Below are 17,986 nucleotides of genomic sequence, written 5' to 3'. Positions count from 1 at the left end.
TTATTCTTATTCTTATTTTTTGGATTAATAAAAATGTTAAAAAAATTGTGGTGATCAATGCATACCTGTGTGATGATACTGTGAACAATCGATTGTACACTTTGGATGACTGTATGGTACGTGAATATATCTCGATAAAAATTGCATCAAAAAAAAAAGAGAGGATCTATGAAAGGGTCTGTCCTTGCCCTGGGATCTGAAGAGATTGTGAAGAAAGGCTGTCAAGGAGGAGATAAAGGGGTGCCGTCATGAGGTATGAAGGACAGGGGGTGCTCAGAGTCTCTGGGCATCGCTGTATCATAGCAACAGGCTGAGTAGGTCAGCTATTGCAATAATGCTGCATAGCAAACAGCTCCAAAGCAGTGGTGGCTTACATCCACAGGCATCTATTTCTCGCTCACAGGTTTGCAGGTTGCTGAGGCATCTCTGCTCTAGACCGTGGGTCAAGTTCAGGTCTACTCCCCATCTCTCATTCCAGGACACGGACTAAACGAGAGTAGCTCCTGGGGGCATCCTCTTCTGTAGCCACATTTAAAGCCTCTGGTTGGATGTGACGTAACCTCTGGGCTGCTCACATTCCATTGACTGTAGCAAGTCACATGGCTGAGGCCAAACTCAGTGGGGCAAGAAAGTACACCCTGCCTACAAGGAGCCATGACAAGGGCAGGGAGGGAGGGAGAATCGTGAGCTAATAATCCAAACTTCCACACAGCCAGAGAGAACTCAAGGGAAATAAGACTGGAAACGCAGACTGGAGCCACATGGGAGGACAAACGGCCTGGGTGTTCCCCAAACTACTTCTCTTTCTCTCCCTGGGCACAAAACTAGACTATGTTTCCCAGCTGCCTTTGTCATGACTTTCTTCTGTTCTGGCCAATGGAGTATGGTAGAGGTGGCGGACTCTACTCCCAGGCCCGGCTCATTTAAACCGCCCATGTGACCCTCCACTCTTCCCTCAGCTGTAGGGTGGATAAACAAGGCAGCAGAGGAACCTGAGGCCCCAGGTGACGGCAGGTCTGCAGCGTGGAGGAGCTGGGACCCCGAGTCTCTGCTTGGAGGGGAGCTGCCCGGGAGAGCTCCCTGACGAACAATCTCCACATCGGTCCTTGGCAGGAGTGTGAAATAAGCGTTGTCACATTAAGCTGCAGAGATCAAGGGATGTTTGTTACAGCAGTCTGTCTATCCTACCAGTCCTCCAGTTCTCAAGGCCCTCGCCGCTGGCCAAGGGGAACGTGCTAGCAGGTTTAGGTGGGTTGACTTTGTCAGGTGGCTTTACCCCTATAGGCCCTAGTTTTCCATCTGTAAAAGAGGATTTCACAGCTCCTACCTCCAAGGAAATATCTGGGCTGACTGTTTCTGAGCCAGGAGCCAGGTCTTGCTGAGCCAGACAGCATCATCCCACCTGCCCAGGAGCCTACAGGGGCTTTGGGGAAGGCAAAAGTGAGCAAAATGGCATGTTGTGGGTTAAGACTTCCCAGAATCCTGCAATGAAAAACTCATGGGACAGGGCATGCAGGGGTGGGGGCCAGTAAGGACCCTCCTTGGGGCTGGGGCTGGGAAGGTGCTGGATGACACTGGAGGGTGGGCTCGATCCTCTGCTGTGCTGGGAGCTCCCACACACCCATCTAACTAGAAAGCTGGCAGGAAAGAAGGATAGGGACTCTCTTCTCTGCGACAGCTGCCTGCCCCAGACCCTCCAGACCCCCCAACACCTGCAAACGCCACTTGGAGCCCCAGATGCTGAGGCTCAAGTTTAGCCTGGTCTGCAAAGACTATCCAGGATGCTGAAGAGAACAGGGGCCTGGGCATTCAGGCAGAGGGGCCTAGGCGGACCCAGGAACCCAGAAGCAAACACCAATGCAGGGAGGGTCAGTGGGCCGTGAGCTTGGATGGCCAGGCAGTATTTTGATTTATTATTTCCTTGTGGTTTTCTCTGAAAGACATAGAAGAGAGCAAAATCTCAGCTCTGCCATGTCCTAGCTATGTAAAATGAAGATAATAGTATTTCTCTTCTCACTGGGTTTTTGTGAATGGATGGCATGAGTTAATATTAGTAAAGTACACAGTGCAATGCCTGGCACACACTGAGGGTAATGTAAGTGTTTATTGAATGAATCAAACAAATAGCAGAGAATGAGACAGAGGAAGAAGACAGAAAATAAGAGCAAGAGGGAGATTCAAGACACAGTAGGGAGAGCGAGCCGTTAAATGGACACAGATAGTTAGATGGGCAGGCAGGCAAACAGACATTTACAGACAGAAACAAACAAGCATAGGGGTAAGGGAAGAAAAAGGAAGTGCCAAAAGAAAGTTGGAGAAAGCTGCCCAATGAAAAAGAGGGCGGTAGACCAAACCTGCAAGAATCCAATTAGAGCACAAACAAAAAAGAGTATTCCTGGTCTAATCGCGAGGCACCAAACCACCAGGAGGCTTTTTAAAGGCATGTCAGGTCAAAAACAAGCACCCTCCCGAGGAGGGGCTCTTTGCCACCCTGAGCAGAGTGAAGAGACCCCAGCTTCAGGAAATGGCCCAAGCTGTGAACGCCCAAATGTCCAGGGCAGCCCATGCAGCATGCGTGCAATGAGCAGTGCCCCGTCCAGGGTGACCCAGCTCAAGAGGCTCTATGGCCCTCGTCCCACAGGGCACACTGGGTCCACCCCTGAAACCCAGACCCCGCTGGGAAAGGCTTGGGACAGGTCAGACATCTTTTTCATGTCTTTATTTCCAAATGCAGCCAGGCTGACATCTCTCTCACATTTCAGCCTAATGTGATTTCAAATGGCAGCATTATAAACCCTCTGAAAAATGGTGTTTATAACCAAAGCACCAGCAGCTCCTTAACTAGAGGGGCACTCCCAGGCTCAGCAGTAATAGCATGACTGTGTTGAGAGCTGTCAGAGGTAATGTCACTGAGCTGTGTCTAGGAGGAAGGGGCAGTGATGAATGAACGTCGTCTCCCACCGTGATGGGCTTCCCTCGTCTGGGGCCCGCCTGCCTGGCAGGCAGCTGGGACAGATTAAGGGGGGTCCCCACTCAGCATTCACAGAGCATGATGCTGGGCCCTCTCTCTGGGGCTTGGGCAACCACAGTACCTGAGCAGAGAAGGAGGGCATCAAAAGAGGCCCCATGGCGACTTGGAAAATGCATCAAGCGCTAGAGCACTCGGGGAATTCATAAAAACGACCTGTCTCCTGAGTTGGTGGCACAATTGAGCCTAAACCCAAAACTTCTACCTCTCAATCCTATGCTTTCCCACCATGTCACACACTCGCTTGATTTTATCCTATAAATGATGTGATCAAATACACATGACAGACATATATCTCAATTTCTCACCTATAAATGGAGAAATAATAAAACCTGCCTTGTGGCGTTTTATAAGGATAGGAAATAGTGGTTGGCTGAAGGACTCCACAAATGTTGGTCGTTGCTGCTGCTGCTAGCTGTTGCTAATAATGATTGCTATTAGTGTGTGCTATTAGGAATGCTAACAATAAACAGAGTTGTGTGTGTGCTCTTCCACACAGACTTTGAATTCCCCAAAGCCTGGATCTGCGCCTGCTTTTGTCTCTGACCCCAGATGCAACTAGAAAATGCACTCAAAATTTATTCCTTCCCAGCACAGAAAGGACCAGAAGATGCATTTCCAGAGAATCCTTTCTGTGCCAGATGGGGTGCTGGCACTTAACTTTTGTCATCTCGATCAATCAACACAAGAACAGGATTAAGTCATTAGAATTCCCATTTTACAGATGAGAAAGCAAAGGTTCAGAAAGGTTGAGGGAGGCAGAGTGCTGGCTGGGATCTGGCAAAATGCTTTCCCCCTCAGTGTCCCACCTTCAGCTTTGCAGACACTGCCCACAACAAATGAGATGTTTCTGCAAGTGACGTTGGACACCCAATGGGGACAGAGATGGAGTGACCAGCCCTGGTCAGGCATATTGGTAGAGTCCATGGGGAAAAGATAAACTAGTCAAGGGTGGGGAGGGGGAAAGACAGAGGGAGCAGCTGTGTGCAATATTTGCAGAGGAAAGAGCTCCCACACCAGGGGATCCAGGAGTGAGGAAGGGGCTCGAGTGCTACCTCCCTGCAGAGTGGGAGACCCTGGCATACCCACTCCACACTGTGGTTTGCCCTCCTCATCCCTCCAGAGTGCCATCCCTGAGCTCCCTGGCTTCAGCATCCAGGCTGCATGGCCCCAGGGCCACAGAGAGAAGAAAGCTCCTGTCAGGGTCCCAGCCCCAGGTACCATAGGCACCTAGGGCAATTCCAGTTCACCCGGGCTAGGCACCTCCCAAGTCTTCAACACGGCCAGACTATTGGCAGCTGGACACCCCAAACTCAAAGAGAAGTCACTCGTGACCAATCCATTGTTAATCAGCTCATTTATGTTCTCTCCCTACCCAGCCCAGGATGCTCTCTTCTGCAACCTGTGTTTCTCGGTCAGTTTCTTCTTCCTCAAAATTCCCCTTCCTGTCTCTGGTCTCAATCTTTTCAACACTTCCAATGGGGAAGGAAAGCACAGGGCAGACAGCTCCATTTCATAGGGAAGGACACAGAGGCCACTGTCACACGGTGTATCCATGGGCTAGTCTTGTCGTCTCCCCGGGCCCGTTAACTGGTCTATACCATGAGGAAGCTAAATCTAATTAGTAGTTTTTGAACTGCTTCTAGCAAATAAATTCCTTTTCCTAAATGCTTAAGCAGATGCCCACTACACGTTGCTGAAGTGGAGAGGGGAGAGGGTGAGGGTCCCAGAGCCGGCTCACTTGGCTTGGCTTCCCCCCAGCCTCCATGGAGGTGTCCTAGAAACCACAGGCCACAATGGAGCCATCCAGCATACCTCACAATGGGCTCCAATAGCAGCTCGCCCACATGTGGGCCAGTTTCCTGAGAGGAGGATGTGGTTTTGGGGGTATAAATAAGGTCTCACCACTGCCCTCCAGCACACACACACACACGGAAATACACAGTGTGAGCACACGTGCACACACCCAGAAGCACACATGTGTACACACAGGCATAAGCTCACAGACGACACCGCCAGGGATGAGCATGCACAAAAACAAACACAGGCACCCACAGGTTAGAGGTCTGATGTCAAGTTGTCAGCAGGGCCATGCTCCCTCCGAAACCTACAGGAGAGAACCCTTCCTTGCCTCCTCCAGCTTCTGGAGTCGTGGCGTTCTTAGCTTGCAGCTGCAGTACTTCAATCCCTACCTCTGTCATCACACAGCCTTCTTCTCCCTGTGCCTGTGTGTGTGTCTTCTGCCCTTCTTGTAAGGACACCAGTCGTACGGTATTAAGGGCCCGCCCTTCTCCAGTAGGACCTCATTTTAACTTAGCTAATTCCATCTGCACCAATCCTATTTCTGTTTAGAAATAGAACTCAGAGCTTACATCACAGGAACCAGGGCTTGGGACTTGAACGTGTCTTTTGGGTGACACAGTTCAACCAAACACTGCTCTCCCAAAGGTCTGCAAAATTCATGTCTTTTCCACATACAAAATATATTCACTCCATCTTAACATCCCCAAAAGTCTTATTCCATTAAAGTACCAACTCTCAAGCCAAAATCTCATCTAAGTCAGTCAGGGTGAGAGCCAAAGGATGGTCCCTCCTGGGGCAAGATTTCTCTCCATCTGTGGGCTTGGGAAACCCCAAAACAAGCTGTCAGCTTCCAAAATACAATGGTGGGAAGGCATAAGTACACATGTTCATTCCAAAAGGGAGAACTTGGAAGTAAAACAAGGGCTCATGGGTCTCCAAGTTTAAAACTCAACAGGGAAAGTTCCATTGTATTTCAGGGCCTGAGAACAACTCTCTGTGGCTTGATGCCTTTCCCCCCTACTGTTGGAGTGGAGGCCCCCTGCTCTCAGCCCCAGGATGTCCTGTTGGGCAGGGCTGTGCATCTGGGGGTCTGCCCTCAGAAGCATCCTTCCTTCATTTCGTCCAGTCCCTGTCCATTTCCGTCCATGCTGGCAGTGTTTCTGATGGTATAAAATGCTCAAAATCCTTCTCAGTCTCCCATGTAGTTCTCTGGGGTGCAAGTCATCAGACAATAGGGATCTCCACAAATCTCTCTGGGGAATATGCACCTCTTTCCTGGCTTCTGCTGAGCTGGTGGATTGGATCCAGGAGTCACAGACCTAACATGTTTGGCAAATGGTTTTCCAGCCACACACTTGGCCTTGTCTGCAGAGCACACTGTCTGGTAAGGCTGAGAATTTTCCAAATCCCCAAGTGCTGGTTCCTTTTGTCTCAGCAGTTCCTTCCTCAATTTATCTCTTTCCTCTCTTACATTTTACTGTAAGCATCCAGGAGGAACCCGGCTGTGCTTCCCACATTTTGCTTGGAAATCTCAACTAAATATTCAAGTTCGTCATTAACTAGCTCTATTTTCCACTCAACAGAATAGCATTCGGCAAAGTTCTCTGCCATTTTATACAGCAAGGATTGCCTTTCCTCCATCGTGCAGTTACATATTCCTAATTTCTGTCTGAGGCCTCGCTGCAAGTCCCTTTAACCTACATATTTCTAGCAACATTCTGTACATAACAATCTTTGTACTCTCCAGGATGATAGAAAATGAAACAAGCATTCTCCATAGCTCTCCTTACTTCTTTCTGAGCCCCTACCAGAATCGCCTTTAACATCCACATTTGCACCAACCATCTCTTCAAGGCAATCTAGACTTTTACTATCAAGCACCTCAGAACTGTCCCAGCCTCTACTCATTACCCAATGCCAAAGCCACTTCCACATTTGGGGGTATTTGTTACAGCAACACCCCACTTACCGATGCGAAAATCTTTGTTTCCTGCTCCACTTGCCGTAGAAGGTCCTTGTGCATTGGTTGGTGGATGAGGAAGCCAGGCCATCGAAGGTGTCCCTTGGCCGCCTGACTAACATCCTCTTAGGTGCCATAGACTGACCACTGAAATTTTCATTGCACATTTCACACAGCTTCTTGGGAAGCTCTTCCTGCACTGAAACCATCAGCACATTATTAAGGCTGATCTTAATGTGGTGAAAAGCCCCCATCACCCTGACCGTGTTTCTGTCCCACATCTACCTGCCTTTACAAGTGTGTGTCCTGCCCTGAGCATAAGCATGGGTTCCTCTGTGTAGACCATTTCCTAGGGATGAGGAAGGGATTAAAAAAAAAGCAATTAAAATTAGGAAGTTGAAGCGCATGCTTCAGTCAGGGGCATTAATCTTTTCAACAAACTTTTTCTCCCCTCTAGAGGGGCCCAGGCTGAAAGCTGGGCTGTTATCTGCACCAAGGAGCTTGGTGAAGGCGGGAGACTGTTATCAACACACTCCTCTCTCCTCACCCCACAAACCCAGAGCCCTCATCAGCCCCTGAATGTGCCAACAGCTCATGCATTCAACAAATGTCCTGGGAGCAGCCAGGCCGTGGATGACACATACTCAGGACACCCCACATCTTCCCTGGGACATCTGCATTTTAAAAGAAACCTGAATAAGAACTTACTGAACCCCAAAGGTTGAATGTTAAATGATAGGATTTGAGGTATCAATGAGAGGGAAACTGGTCATCAGTTTACAGGCTCCTCCCACTCAGGCCTAGGGGAGAAGCTGGCTCCTGCTGGACCCAAAGGCCTGCTGCCTGGCTTTGGCCCTGCCTGGTGACCTCAGGCAGGCACTCCCCTCCAGGCAGCAGAGAGCTGATGTCACCCTCGGGAGTGGCCCTGGGTTCAATCCTGCCTCGGTCACCCTCTGCTCTGAACAGAATCCTCCCCTGTAGTGGGGGAGCCAAGAACCACCCCTGCAAAATTCTCTTGGAAAGACTGAGGGGAAGCACATGTGCAGACATCAGCCTTGGCTCAATACCGCTGCCCACCCTCTCACATCTGCAAATCATCCCGAGGCGAGGCGGACGTGCAGCCCAGCCTGACCATGGCGGGAGCTCCCCAAGAAAGAGCCCCTGGCAGCCCCCCGCCAGACGTGAGCCTCCTCTGGGCTCACCTCCTCCTGCCAAGCCCTAGCAATAACTCAAGTGCAGCAGGCCCTTGTGGTAATGAAGTTGGATGAGGTCTGAGTCCATTTAATGATATTTAATCATGCACCGCTCTCCTTGACAGATTCAGGGAGATCTACACCTGGCTCCTGACCCCTGAGGGGCAACCTCCATATACATTTCCCGCGCAGACCTCAGGGCTGGTCCTTAGCAATTGTACTTTTGCTTGGGAAAAAAGGATCCTCTTAGAAGAGAGAGACCTGGGATTCCTCCAGGAACATGCCAAGGTCTCCTGGAGGAGTGTAAGAAGCGTCTTCTCTTTTAGGACCATCTCAGCGGCCTGGTTTCCTAAATCAGCGGTATTCACTGAGCACCCCTGACATGGCAGGCACTGCCCATTCTAGGAATCAAACCATGGGCAAGGCAGTTCCACACTAATACTCCAGCCATGAGGTTTCTAATACTGCTGGGGCACGTGGACGTGGGAGACAGGGTCCCTTGGGATGGGGGAGAAAGAAGTGAGTCTCCAGGGGCCTGTGTGCATTGCTGGGCCGCTATGAGAGACAGCCCCAACCTCATCCCCAGCCCCACGGTACCACCGCCTGCCCAGCCCCAGCCCCACAGTGCTGTCTGCCCACACTCACTCTCTGTGCCTGCTGGCCCCACGGCCTGGCAGCTCAACAGCAGAAACTCCGCTCCTTTGGGGGAAGGCTTCTCAAGGTTTGCATCCAGGAACTACTAGAGGTAGACTCTCCCTGAATGTTCTTGCACAGCCAGCCAAGCTGTTGGTGAGATAAAGTGCTAAGGGGTCCACAGGGCCCTTTGGAAGGAAGACTCCAATCCTGCCAGAATTCCACCATGACACAGAATTCCATCATAGAATCCAGAATTCCAACCCTCCCAAGACACTTCTTCCCCTAGTGCTTTTAGAAAAAAGAAGGCAAGAAAGAGGAAAGGGGGAAGGGAGGAAGAGAGCAAGGGAGAAAAGAAAGAAGGAAAGAGGCAAGGGGAAGAGAGAATAAAAGAAACAGAAAGAAACACTATAAGTGTATAGAGATGAGCATTCGGGGGGTCTGGCTGTTCTTTGGATTTAACAATTCACTCTGTACTTAGGTATGTGGGTTTTGACCTCCTCCAGTTACCCACAACATGCCATTGTTCTCCAGGCCCACCCAGGGACAGGTGCACATTCCACAGACAGACTCTTGCCAGAAGACACTGGAACATACGCTTCCCCTGCCACAGACAGAGGTATTGACATCTGCTAGTCAATGCAATTGAAAATGCATCTCCAACTAGCTGTTTTGTGTTTGCTTTTTCTAAGAATGGTTTTTCCTCACCTATTGATCTCCAGGACTGAGGTCCTGCTTCTCTAATTGTTATCCAAGCCCATCAGTCAGAAAGGAAATGCCCAGTGTGTCATCTGTCAATAGTGACATGACTTGCCCGTCGAAACTCTCCCCAGTCGAGGCAGTGCAGAGAGGCTTCCTGTAACAGATGACTTCTTAGGAGGACCGCCTTTAGAAAGCAGGTACTTGCATTCTTTCCCCAAAGACACCAGCTTTCTAGACTCTTCAGCCAGAACATGAACAGAACGGAGGGACCAGCTGAAGCCAAATGCAGTGGTTGCTCAGAACGGCACACAAGATTCCTGTAAGTTTGTGTAGGACTGTGGGTGCCCAGGCCCCAGCTAGAGACAGGGTCTTCCAAAGCTGAGAACTGAGCAGCCGAGAGAAGGGGCCTTGATTGCTTGCCCCAGAGAATGGGACTTTTCCTAATAAGGCCCATCGGCTGCATCCTTCATTCATCCCACAGGAATCAGTTAGCACCTGCACTCTCTGGCAGAACCTCCCTAGATACAACCCCTGACAGGAGGTTTCAGACACAGCAGTTTGTGTACGGTGATCCTGGGAGTGGGGAAGCAGGACGGGCAAGAGTCAGCAGCCAGAACAGAGGGTGTCATGAGCAGGCAGCTGCCGGGGCAACTCTCCTCCACTGAGCCTGTCAGGGAGGTGGTCGAGCAGGCTTAGAGCTGCCCTCCTCGTGGGCAAGGAGACTGGAGACACAGGGACCGACGTGGTCCAGTATGGGTTCCTGGGCACATCCACTCCCCAGTCCTCCTGGGCTCAGGAGCGAGAGCCCTGGGTGTGTGTGGTGCAGCAGGTGCAGAGGGGACAGTCACTGCTGCACACTGATTGCTCGACCCTGGGGTTAAAACGAATCAGACACAGTCTCAGCCCCCAAGGAGCTCCCAAGGAGGGGAGCGACTAGAGACAAGGCTCTCTACAGCACAACAGTCCCCAGGAAACAGTCACCGGGAGCCACCATGGGCGGTCAGCCACCCCTGGATGCAGGGAGGGGAGCAAAACTCTCTGTCAACGCCAGGGGATGGTATCAGCAAAACACGCACCACAAACTGAGTCCACACGCTCACTCCTCCCACACACCAAACCCGTCTCCTGAGACGGCAGAGAGTGGGAGGAGGGACGTGTTTCTCACATTTGGAGACAGAAACAGGAGGCAGGGTACTGCTCTTTCCGAGTCTCTTGGGTGATTCATATTCTTCGCACACTCTCAGAACTCTGGAGGAGAGGAAGGGACAAGCTTTGAACCTCTTAGAGGCTGGAATCGCTCCTGTGTCTTTTGTCCCAGTGGGCTGTGTGACCTTGCACAGGTCACCCAACTTCTCTGGGCTGGATTCCCCATGGGGGAGCCCTATGCCCATCAAAATTCCCAGACAACCCAGGACAAGAGGTAACAGAGTGGAGTGGAGAAAGGGGTCTGGGAGTCCAGAGAGTGGTTTCCAGCCCACGCTTCATGGTGCTAACCCAGGCAGACCCTCTTCTCTCGGTGCTTATTCATCCTGAACAGCTTCCAGCCACATTTCTGCATGTCAGAGGAGACTTTCAAGCCTGCTGCCAGGTCCAGCATTAACCAACTCTCCTTTCCTTCTCTCTCTCACCCTGTATGGGGAGAGAGATGAAATCCAGCACCCTAAGATGGAGTGCCTAGGGACCCCTGCAGCTGCGTGCTTGCTCTTGTGGGGGTCTCAGCTCTCCTGGATTTCAGAAGGCGCTTTCTCTAGGACCAGCCAACTAGTCAGCCCTGCCTTCCTCTTCCTCCTCCTCCTGGCTGAGAGAGACCCCTGAAAGCCTTGCCCCCCACCCCCACCCCATCCATGAGCCAAGCCAGCTTCTGTGGGGATGGTGGGGACACAGCCTGGGCCACATAAGAGCCCACCTTCCCTGAGGCCCCCCTACACCCAGATGAGGGAGAGGCAAGCTCCAGGGGGCTGCCAACCCAGATGAGGAGCCTGTCTCACCCGCACCCCCTCCGGAAGGACCCTGGAGTTGTGGGGTCCACCTCAGTCACCTCAACCTGCCTCCTGCCTGTAAGGCTGGGTGGTCTCCAAATGCTCCCACCCAGCTGCAGTCACTCCTGCCCTCGAAGAGCTCCAGAGGGACCTTTCTCAGGGTGCCCCATCACACCTACCAGGACATCCTGGACAGCTAACCCACGCCCATCAGGCTGGGGATGGCCCGAGGCAGATGGCAGACCCCAAAGGAGAACCACTATCGCCCCAACTACAGCTGCCTCCACTCCCAGTGGGACCCTTCAGTAGAAAGAGTGTGCTGGGCAAAATGCTAAGGAGATGATTTCTCTTGATTCCCACACCCCACCCCAATAAGACTAGCATGATCCCCAAAACTGCCACTCCGTGGTTAGGAGGGCAAGGCTCAGGCAGGGGAGCAACTCAGCCAAGGCCCTGCCGTGGGTAAGCCCAGAGCTGGGACACAGAGCAGCAGCTGTCTCCCCACCCCGCCCCTGCCTAGCCCCCTGGGCCACAGAAGCACAGCGACCCCAGAGGAAGGGCTGAATTGTAGTGACAAACTGAGGGGCAGCAGCTTGGTTTGCTCATCACCAAGAACTGCCCCAAACCCCCAGCCACCCCATGGCCAACTCCAGAAAACAATGGCACCCCAGGGCAGTGTTGCCCCTGCATAGTTGTGAGACCCCCACCCCACCCCCATCAAGTCCCAACTCTCCAAACCTACCAAGGCTCACCCTGGGACTCCAGGCCTCAGCCCCTTTGGAGTGGCAAGGGCTGGCAGGTAAGGGGCAGCAGTGCCTTCCTACCCAGCACCCCACAGTCCCCAGGAACAGAAGGAGAGCTCACCACCCAGTTACACCACAGACTCTGTGGGTGGCCCTTGGAGGATTGGTGTGGAAAGTACCTGCCTGGGAGCACCCTGGGCCCCGACCCCTGCCCTAAGCTGCAGGCTGACCAGCTGCTCCGTTGGGTCCCACCTCTCAGAGCACAGCCAGCCTCTCTGGATCCACTCCCCACTTTGGATCTCCTGGAGGGGCCTGTCGCTGGCCAGGCTCAGGGCATCTCAGCAAGGCAGCCCCACTGACAGCAGTGCTATACCAGGCACTCAGCGCTCTATGTCTTTGAATGTTCATGTAAATGAAATGAAGCTCCTATGTCAGCCACCACATGGCAAGAGAATCGCCAGCAGGGTCTTAGGACCCCGTGGGTGCCCACGCTGCCTTCTGCTGGGCTCTGGAAGGCCCTCACTGAGCAGCAGGTGTCCTCTGAATGGTGGAGCCAAACCACTCATGCAAGACCCCCCCAAAGAGAAAGCAAATGCGGTTCCAGTGACAAGCCCCACTTGAAGGGCCCAAGGGCAGGCCACAGAGAGCAGAGCTGCTGCCTGCCCCAGCAGCTGTGTGCAGTGGGCCCAGGGAGGGCACCTGGGGGGTTTACAATCATTCCGTGCAGCCCAGGTAGGCCAGATGATTATATGTGAGGAAAAAAGGCCCACACAATGCCCCCCCATGACTTCTCGCCTCAGCCTGAGGCAGGAGGCTGCACCCCCCGATGCCTAGCAGCCCCTCCAGTTCGGTGGCCTGCAGAGTTCCTCGCTGCCTTGAAGGAATTTTGGAGTCTATGATCTGGGGAGGGCTCCCGAGTTCCTCCTCAAGTTCCTCCTGTCTTCAGGTAGGACAGTACTTGACAGGTTGCTCTGTCCAGCCCGGGGGAAGGTGGGCCAGGTGCGGCTGTGGAGGTGGGAAGGAGCCGGGAGACCAGAAGTGGGGCCTCAGGGATGAAAGGGGTTGGACAGGCAGAGCAGGACAGGAGGACACTCTAGGAAGAGGACACAGGGAGTGGGGAGCACATTGGGCCTGGTGGGCAGAGGTCTGTGAACCCCCCAGCTCGCCCGGACAGGAGCACAAGGGACCAGGGGGGAAGACGGAACAAAAGACAGTGGAGCGAGGAGGGCTCAGACACCAGGCTGGGAGGTGGAGGAAGGCTTCCTGGAGGAGGTGGCCTTGATTGGCCTGAAACTCCCTCTGGAGATGAGCAGAGGGACAGACAGACAAGGCAAGCAGGGGGAGCAGAGAGTGAGTGGTGGTGGCAGAAGTAGAGCCATCAGGAAGAGAGTCAGGGAGCTGGTAAACCAGAAAGGCAGAGAGGAATAAAGGCAGAGGGAAGAGAAGGGGATCAGCAGCAGGGACGGTCAAATGGGGACGGCGGGCAGCCGCAGGGAGGGACCCATTCCAGAGTCCCGCTGAGTGAGGCCACTCTCCTTGCTGGAACAGACCCCAGCTGCCTGGGAATCCTCTAGAACCCTTTCCAACATTCATCCACTCGCTCCTTCTGAGGATGACAAGCCAGACACTCCTCCCCTGGTGTTTTCCTGTCCTGAGCAGTGGCCTGTGATGGCTCTGGGTCTGGGGCTCCCACCTGTGGAGGGGGCTGGGCTGGGCTGGGCTGGTCTGCTGCAGGGCGGTGCACAGGCCCCCCAAAGACTCTTCCAGCCTGACCTTCTAGGAGGCCCCAGGGCTGTGGCTGGAGGCTGGACGGTCTTCCTGTGCCAGGTGTGGGGTGGGCTGCCCTGGGAGCCAGTGCTCTGAAGTGTGAGGCGCCGTGTGGGCCCGACTGGGGTACAGCCAATGGATCTCCCACGTTTACCTGCAAGGTGGGACGGTCTGCTGGGGAGGGAAAGGTCAGATTTAATCATGGGGTCATCTGCTTTATCACTTTCCAATTATCTGGATATTCCTCTGTAAACGGTCCTCAACAACAGTCCTGGATTACATGCCAAAAAGACAAAATACTTTGGACTGACAACCACGGACTTAAATGCCTAATTAAGCTCATTCTTTGAACCAAACCATATTTGAGTGCATCTGTCAGTCCCCCTTCATCTCAGCAGCCTCAGGGTGGTGGGACATGTCAAAAAGGAGGGAGGGAGGAAGGAAGAGGAATGGGGGAAGGGAGGGAGGGGCCCCCCAACCTGGCAGACAGGCCCCCGCACTTCCCTGGCATCCCTCCAGCTCTGAGCTGCCCTGCTCAAGCTGTTTGGTCCCTTGTTCCCAGACGCTGTAAAGTCACCCAGTCCATTGCTAGCCGCTTCCTCCTGGGCCTGCAGCCCCCACCCCCCTTTCCCTGCAGGGGCCTTGCTTCTTCCTCGCCTGGTCCTGAACCTGCCCACCCTGACCCTGCCTTGTCTGGGGAGGTTTCTACGGCTGAGGCCCCATGACCGTTTCCTTCATCCAGCACCCTCCATCACAGACAGCGCCAGTAGCCACACCACATGGGAGTGCTGGGCACCATTGTCCAGGGCCCGGAGGAGAAGCAGCCAGAGACAAGTGTATATGAGAGCAAACCCCTCTTCCGTTGCCACCTGTCTGGATGATGATGACAATTCTCCAGCTCCCTCCCCCCACCTCTGCCTCTCTGGCCTTGGTTTCCCCATCTGTACCCAGAGGGATGGACTTAGGGCTCTCTGTGGTGCTCCAGCTCTGTCTGCACTCCCAGGAGCATCTGCTGACCCCACAGCCTGGCCTCTGCTCCTGAAATGAGAGGATCTGGGGGTGAGGCCCATCCTCAGCTGACTGGGCCACTCATCCCATAGAGGGGCAGAGCCCTGGACCAAAGCACCCAGGTGGCCGCGTCATGCCCTGCATCGCACTTCCCAGGCTCTCCTCACCACTCCAGGGGCCCAGTCAGTACCACTCTCCCAGGCCCCACGTACCTCGAGCCCCTCCTTAGGGCTCTCCCCAGCGGTCTCAGCTCCTGACACCACAGACCTCATATAGCACCCCGACGGGCCCCGGCCTTCACACACACTGTCCCCTCTTCCCATCATCCCTGCCCAGCTGCTCCTCAGTCCCAGGTCTCCATTTAATGCCAGCCCCCCTACCCCATACCAGCACTTATGCCTTGGAAGCACGGTGCAGCCCCTGGCGTCTCCCTCTCTCTCCTGCTGGGCCATGGGTTCTGTGGGATGGGGGCCTTGCTCTCCCCCTGACCTTTGTGACCCCAGCACCCAGTGGGGGCTGGCTTGGCCGAGTGGTCTGTTCACATCCATACAATGAATGAGCGGATGGATGCTGATGCGACTGACCCCGGGGAAAGCAAACCCCCCATCTGGGCCCCCTCTTCCCCAGGCAGCACCCATGGCCCTCCCGGGGCACCTCCTGGGGCGCAGTCAGCCCCAGCTGCCCCCTGCTTCCTTCACTTCGCTTCCCTCTTGAAAACGGATTCAAATGTTTAAATTGTTTGGGGAACAATTAGCCCAACATATGGTCTAATCACATTTTGTCTTCTGAATGAAAAAATATACAGAAAACTTGGAAAATAATGACAGTCGAGGCTTGATCGTGTTTCCTTCTCTTTTTTATAGTGTTTTTCTGTGTGTGCGAACATAAAGCATGTCATAGATGAAAGACTCTTAGGAACTGTGTGGCCCAAATCCCTCGACATACTCGGGGGAACTGAGGCCCCAGGAGGGCCAGGGACCAGCCCGAGGTCCCCCAGACCTGACATCCAAGCCTCTTCCTCCTCTATAGCCCTGGGAAGCTTGGACTCACTTTTGGGGTTTTTTTTTTCGGCACCAGCGTGCTAGAGTCCTGTTAGCTTGAGATTCTGGGCTCTAGTGAGCAGCTTCTGATGACAGGGAGCGCTTTTTTTTTTTTTTTTTTTAATCTCACGATACTTCAATTTTATAGTAACATTTTTAGGTAACTGAAAATACCTCTATACTCTAATTGTTCATTATGTACTATATTGAGAAACTTTAGTGAATTAAACATTGCTTCTTATTCTACCAACCACAGACGTCATGGTTAGAACATTCTTCACCAATTCATTTGGTATAAATGTTGTACCAAAACGCCAATCTTCGTCTAGAAGAGAATCTTACGATTCATTCAGAATAAAATAGATTTTTCTGTGAAGTTACAATATTACATTATACATTTTACATTGAATATACATGGTTATTAGTACTCAGGCAAAACTAATTTGTAATTAGCATTCAGAATAATTCTTAACCTGTTGTCTTAAGAATACACTATGAAATCTGATTCAATATGATACAAAGTTAGGAAATTCAGTTTAAACCTGTTTTATTTCATAGTTCATAAAAAAAGTTTAAAGAAATTGGAGAAAACAATATGTACAAGACTCAAAAAGTAAACAGAAAAGCAGCTTTCAATCATAAATGAGACTATAGTCATTCAAACACTATGCTAGAAGCGTATTTAATACACTCTCCAATGTTATGCATAATTTTAACTACGCAGTCTAAATTCTGGGTTTTGTATTAAATCTTCATATTTAAGACACGTGTGGTCATATTTTAAGATTGGGAAAGCCAATTTCAAGCTGCTTACATTTTGAGCACAAGTTTCACTATTACAAATATATGACATTAACTAACAAAATAGTGATCCAAAAAGATCTCTTCATTCCCACGCTCATACATTTGAAATCTGAGTCTGTTTGCTAATTTCCCTTCTTGTAGTTTCACTTCAAATTATATTAGTTACGCATTGAGTTCCCTATGCATCTCACCCATCTCCTTTATCTCAGCTTTCTCATACTTTATCATACTCTTCTTTCTGGAAATAACCAGCACAACAATTCCAGCAATAACTGCTATTATCACAACCACAATGACAGCAATAATACCAGCTTTTAGACCCTGCATTGAAAATTCAGGTGGTTTTTCATCACCGTAGTAAATTAAAGTTTGACCAGGATCCAGATCTAGTTGTTCCCCATTTACTCTCAGGTCCATGCTACTGGAATGGAATAAGGATTCACCTTTAACATCTTTTTCAAAATAATAAGCCACGTCAGCTATATCCACATCATTCTGAGTTTTCTGAGAAGAATTTTGCACCAGATCAATAGTGATAACATCATTCTCATACAGAATGTTTGTGACATATTTTGGATCCAGTTGATAACGAGTTGTGATTGCCTCCTCCAGAGCAGTCCGCAAACTCTCAAAATCATAAGGTTTTTCTCTTGTTTTGTGTTTTAATTCAACGATGATCCAGTAGGTCCTCACACGTTCAGAGCACGTTATTTCAGTGTCCTTATCGGTTCTTCTGACCCCAGCAGTGTTCACACACCAGCACGTGGCAGTGCCATTGCACTGCCTGGCTTTAAAGAGTCCCTTCTCATCACAGTCAGGGCCATAAAGCCCGTCATTGTTCTAGATGGCCCCTTCAGGTTTTGCTCTTCTTCCAGACTTTGAGCCAGTCATTTCTGCCTTCATCACCAAACATTTAGTAGCCAATTTTGAGCAAATAACTGTATTCTGTGTACCAATTGACATACACTGGCATTGACCATTGGTGTTCACAGAGCAGTTTGTGGTCAGCTTATAGTTTTCACAGACACAATCTTTCTGAGCCGCGGCCACCGCCGCCGTAGCTGCCGCGAGCAGGAGCCCAAACGCGAGAACCTGAGGGGGCGCCATGCTGCGGGTGGTGCGCTCAGGAGGGCAGCGGGGAGGTCGTCTCCCAGCCGGCCGCAGGGCTCTAGGTGATGAGTCCCTGCCTGGAGGAGGGGGCGGGGGTGGGGGTGGGGGAGGCCAAGCACCCTCCCCCCACACCCCAACAGGGAGCGTTTTGGACTCCAAGGCTTCATACCTGGGGGCGTGAGCCAACAGCAGAGTAGAGGGGAGGGTGGGCCTGCC

General features: G+C 52.0%; 1 protein-coding gene across 1 annotated transcript; it reads right to left on the bottom strand.

Annotated features, from left to right (window-relative positions):
* Positions 1-16,650: 16,650 nt before the first annotated feature.
* Positions 16,651-17,767, bottom strand: LOC119521614 (epithelial cell adhesion molecule-like). The gene is given in 1 exon segment (XM_037820062.1): positions 16,651-17,767. A coding segment is annotated over 1 exon segment (945 nt). The 3' UTR covers positions 16,651-16,822.
* Positions 17,768-17,986: the final 219 nt, after the last annotated feature.

The sequence above is a fragment of the Choloepus didactylus genome, chromosome 27, assembly GCF_015220235.1.
Source record: "Choloepus didactylus isolate mChoDid1 chromosome 27, mChoDid1.pri, whole genome shotgun sequence".
NCBI lineage: Eukaryota > Metazoa > Chordata > Mammalia > Pilosa > Megalonychidae > Choloepus > Choloepus didactylus.
Note: the sequence above shows the minus strand (reverse complement) of the source record. Positions and strands in the feature narration are given on the sequence as shown.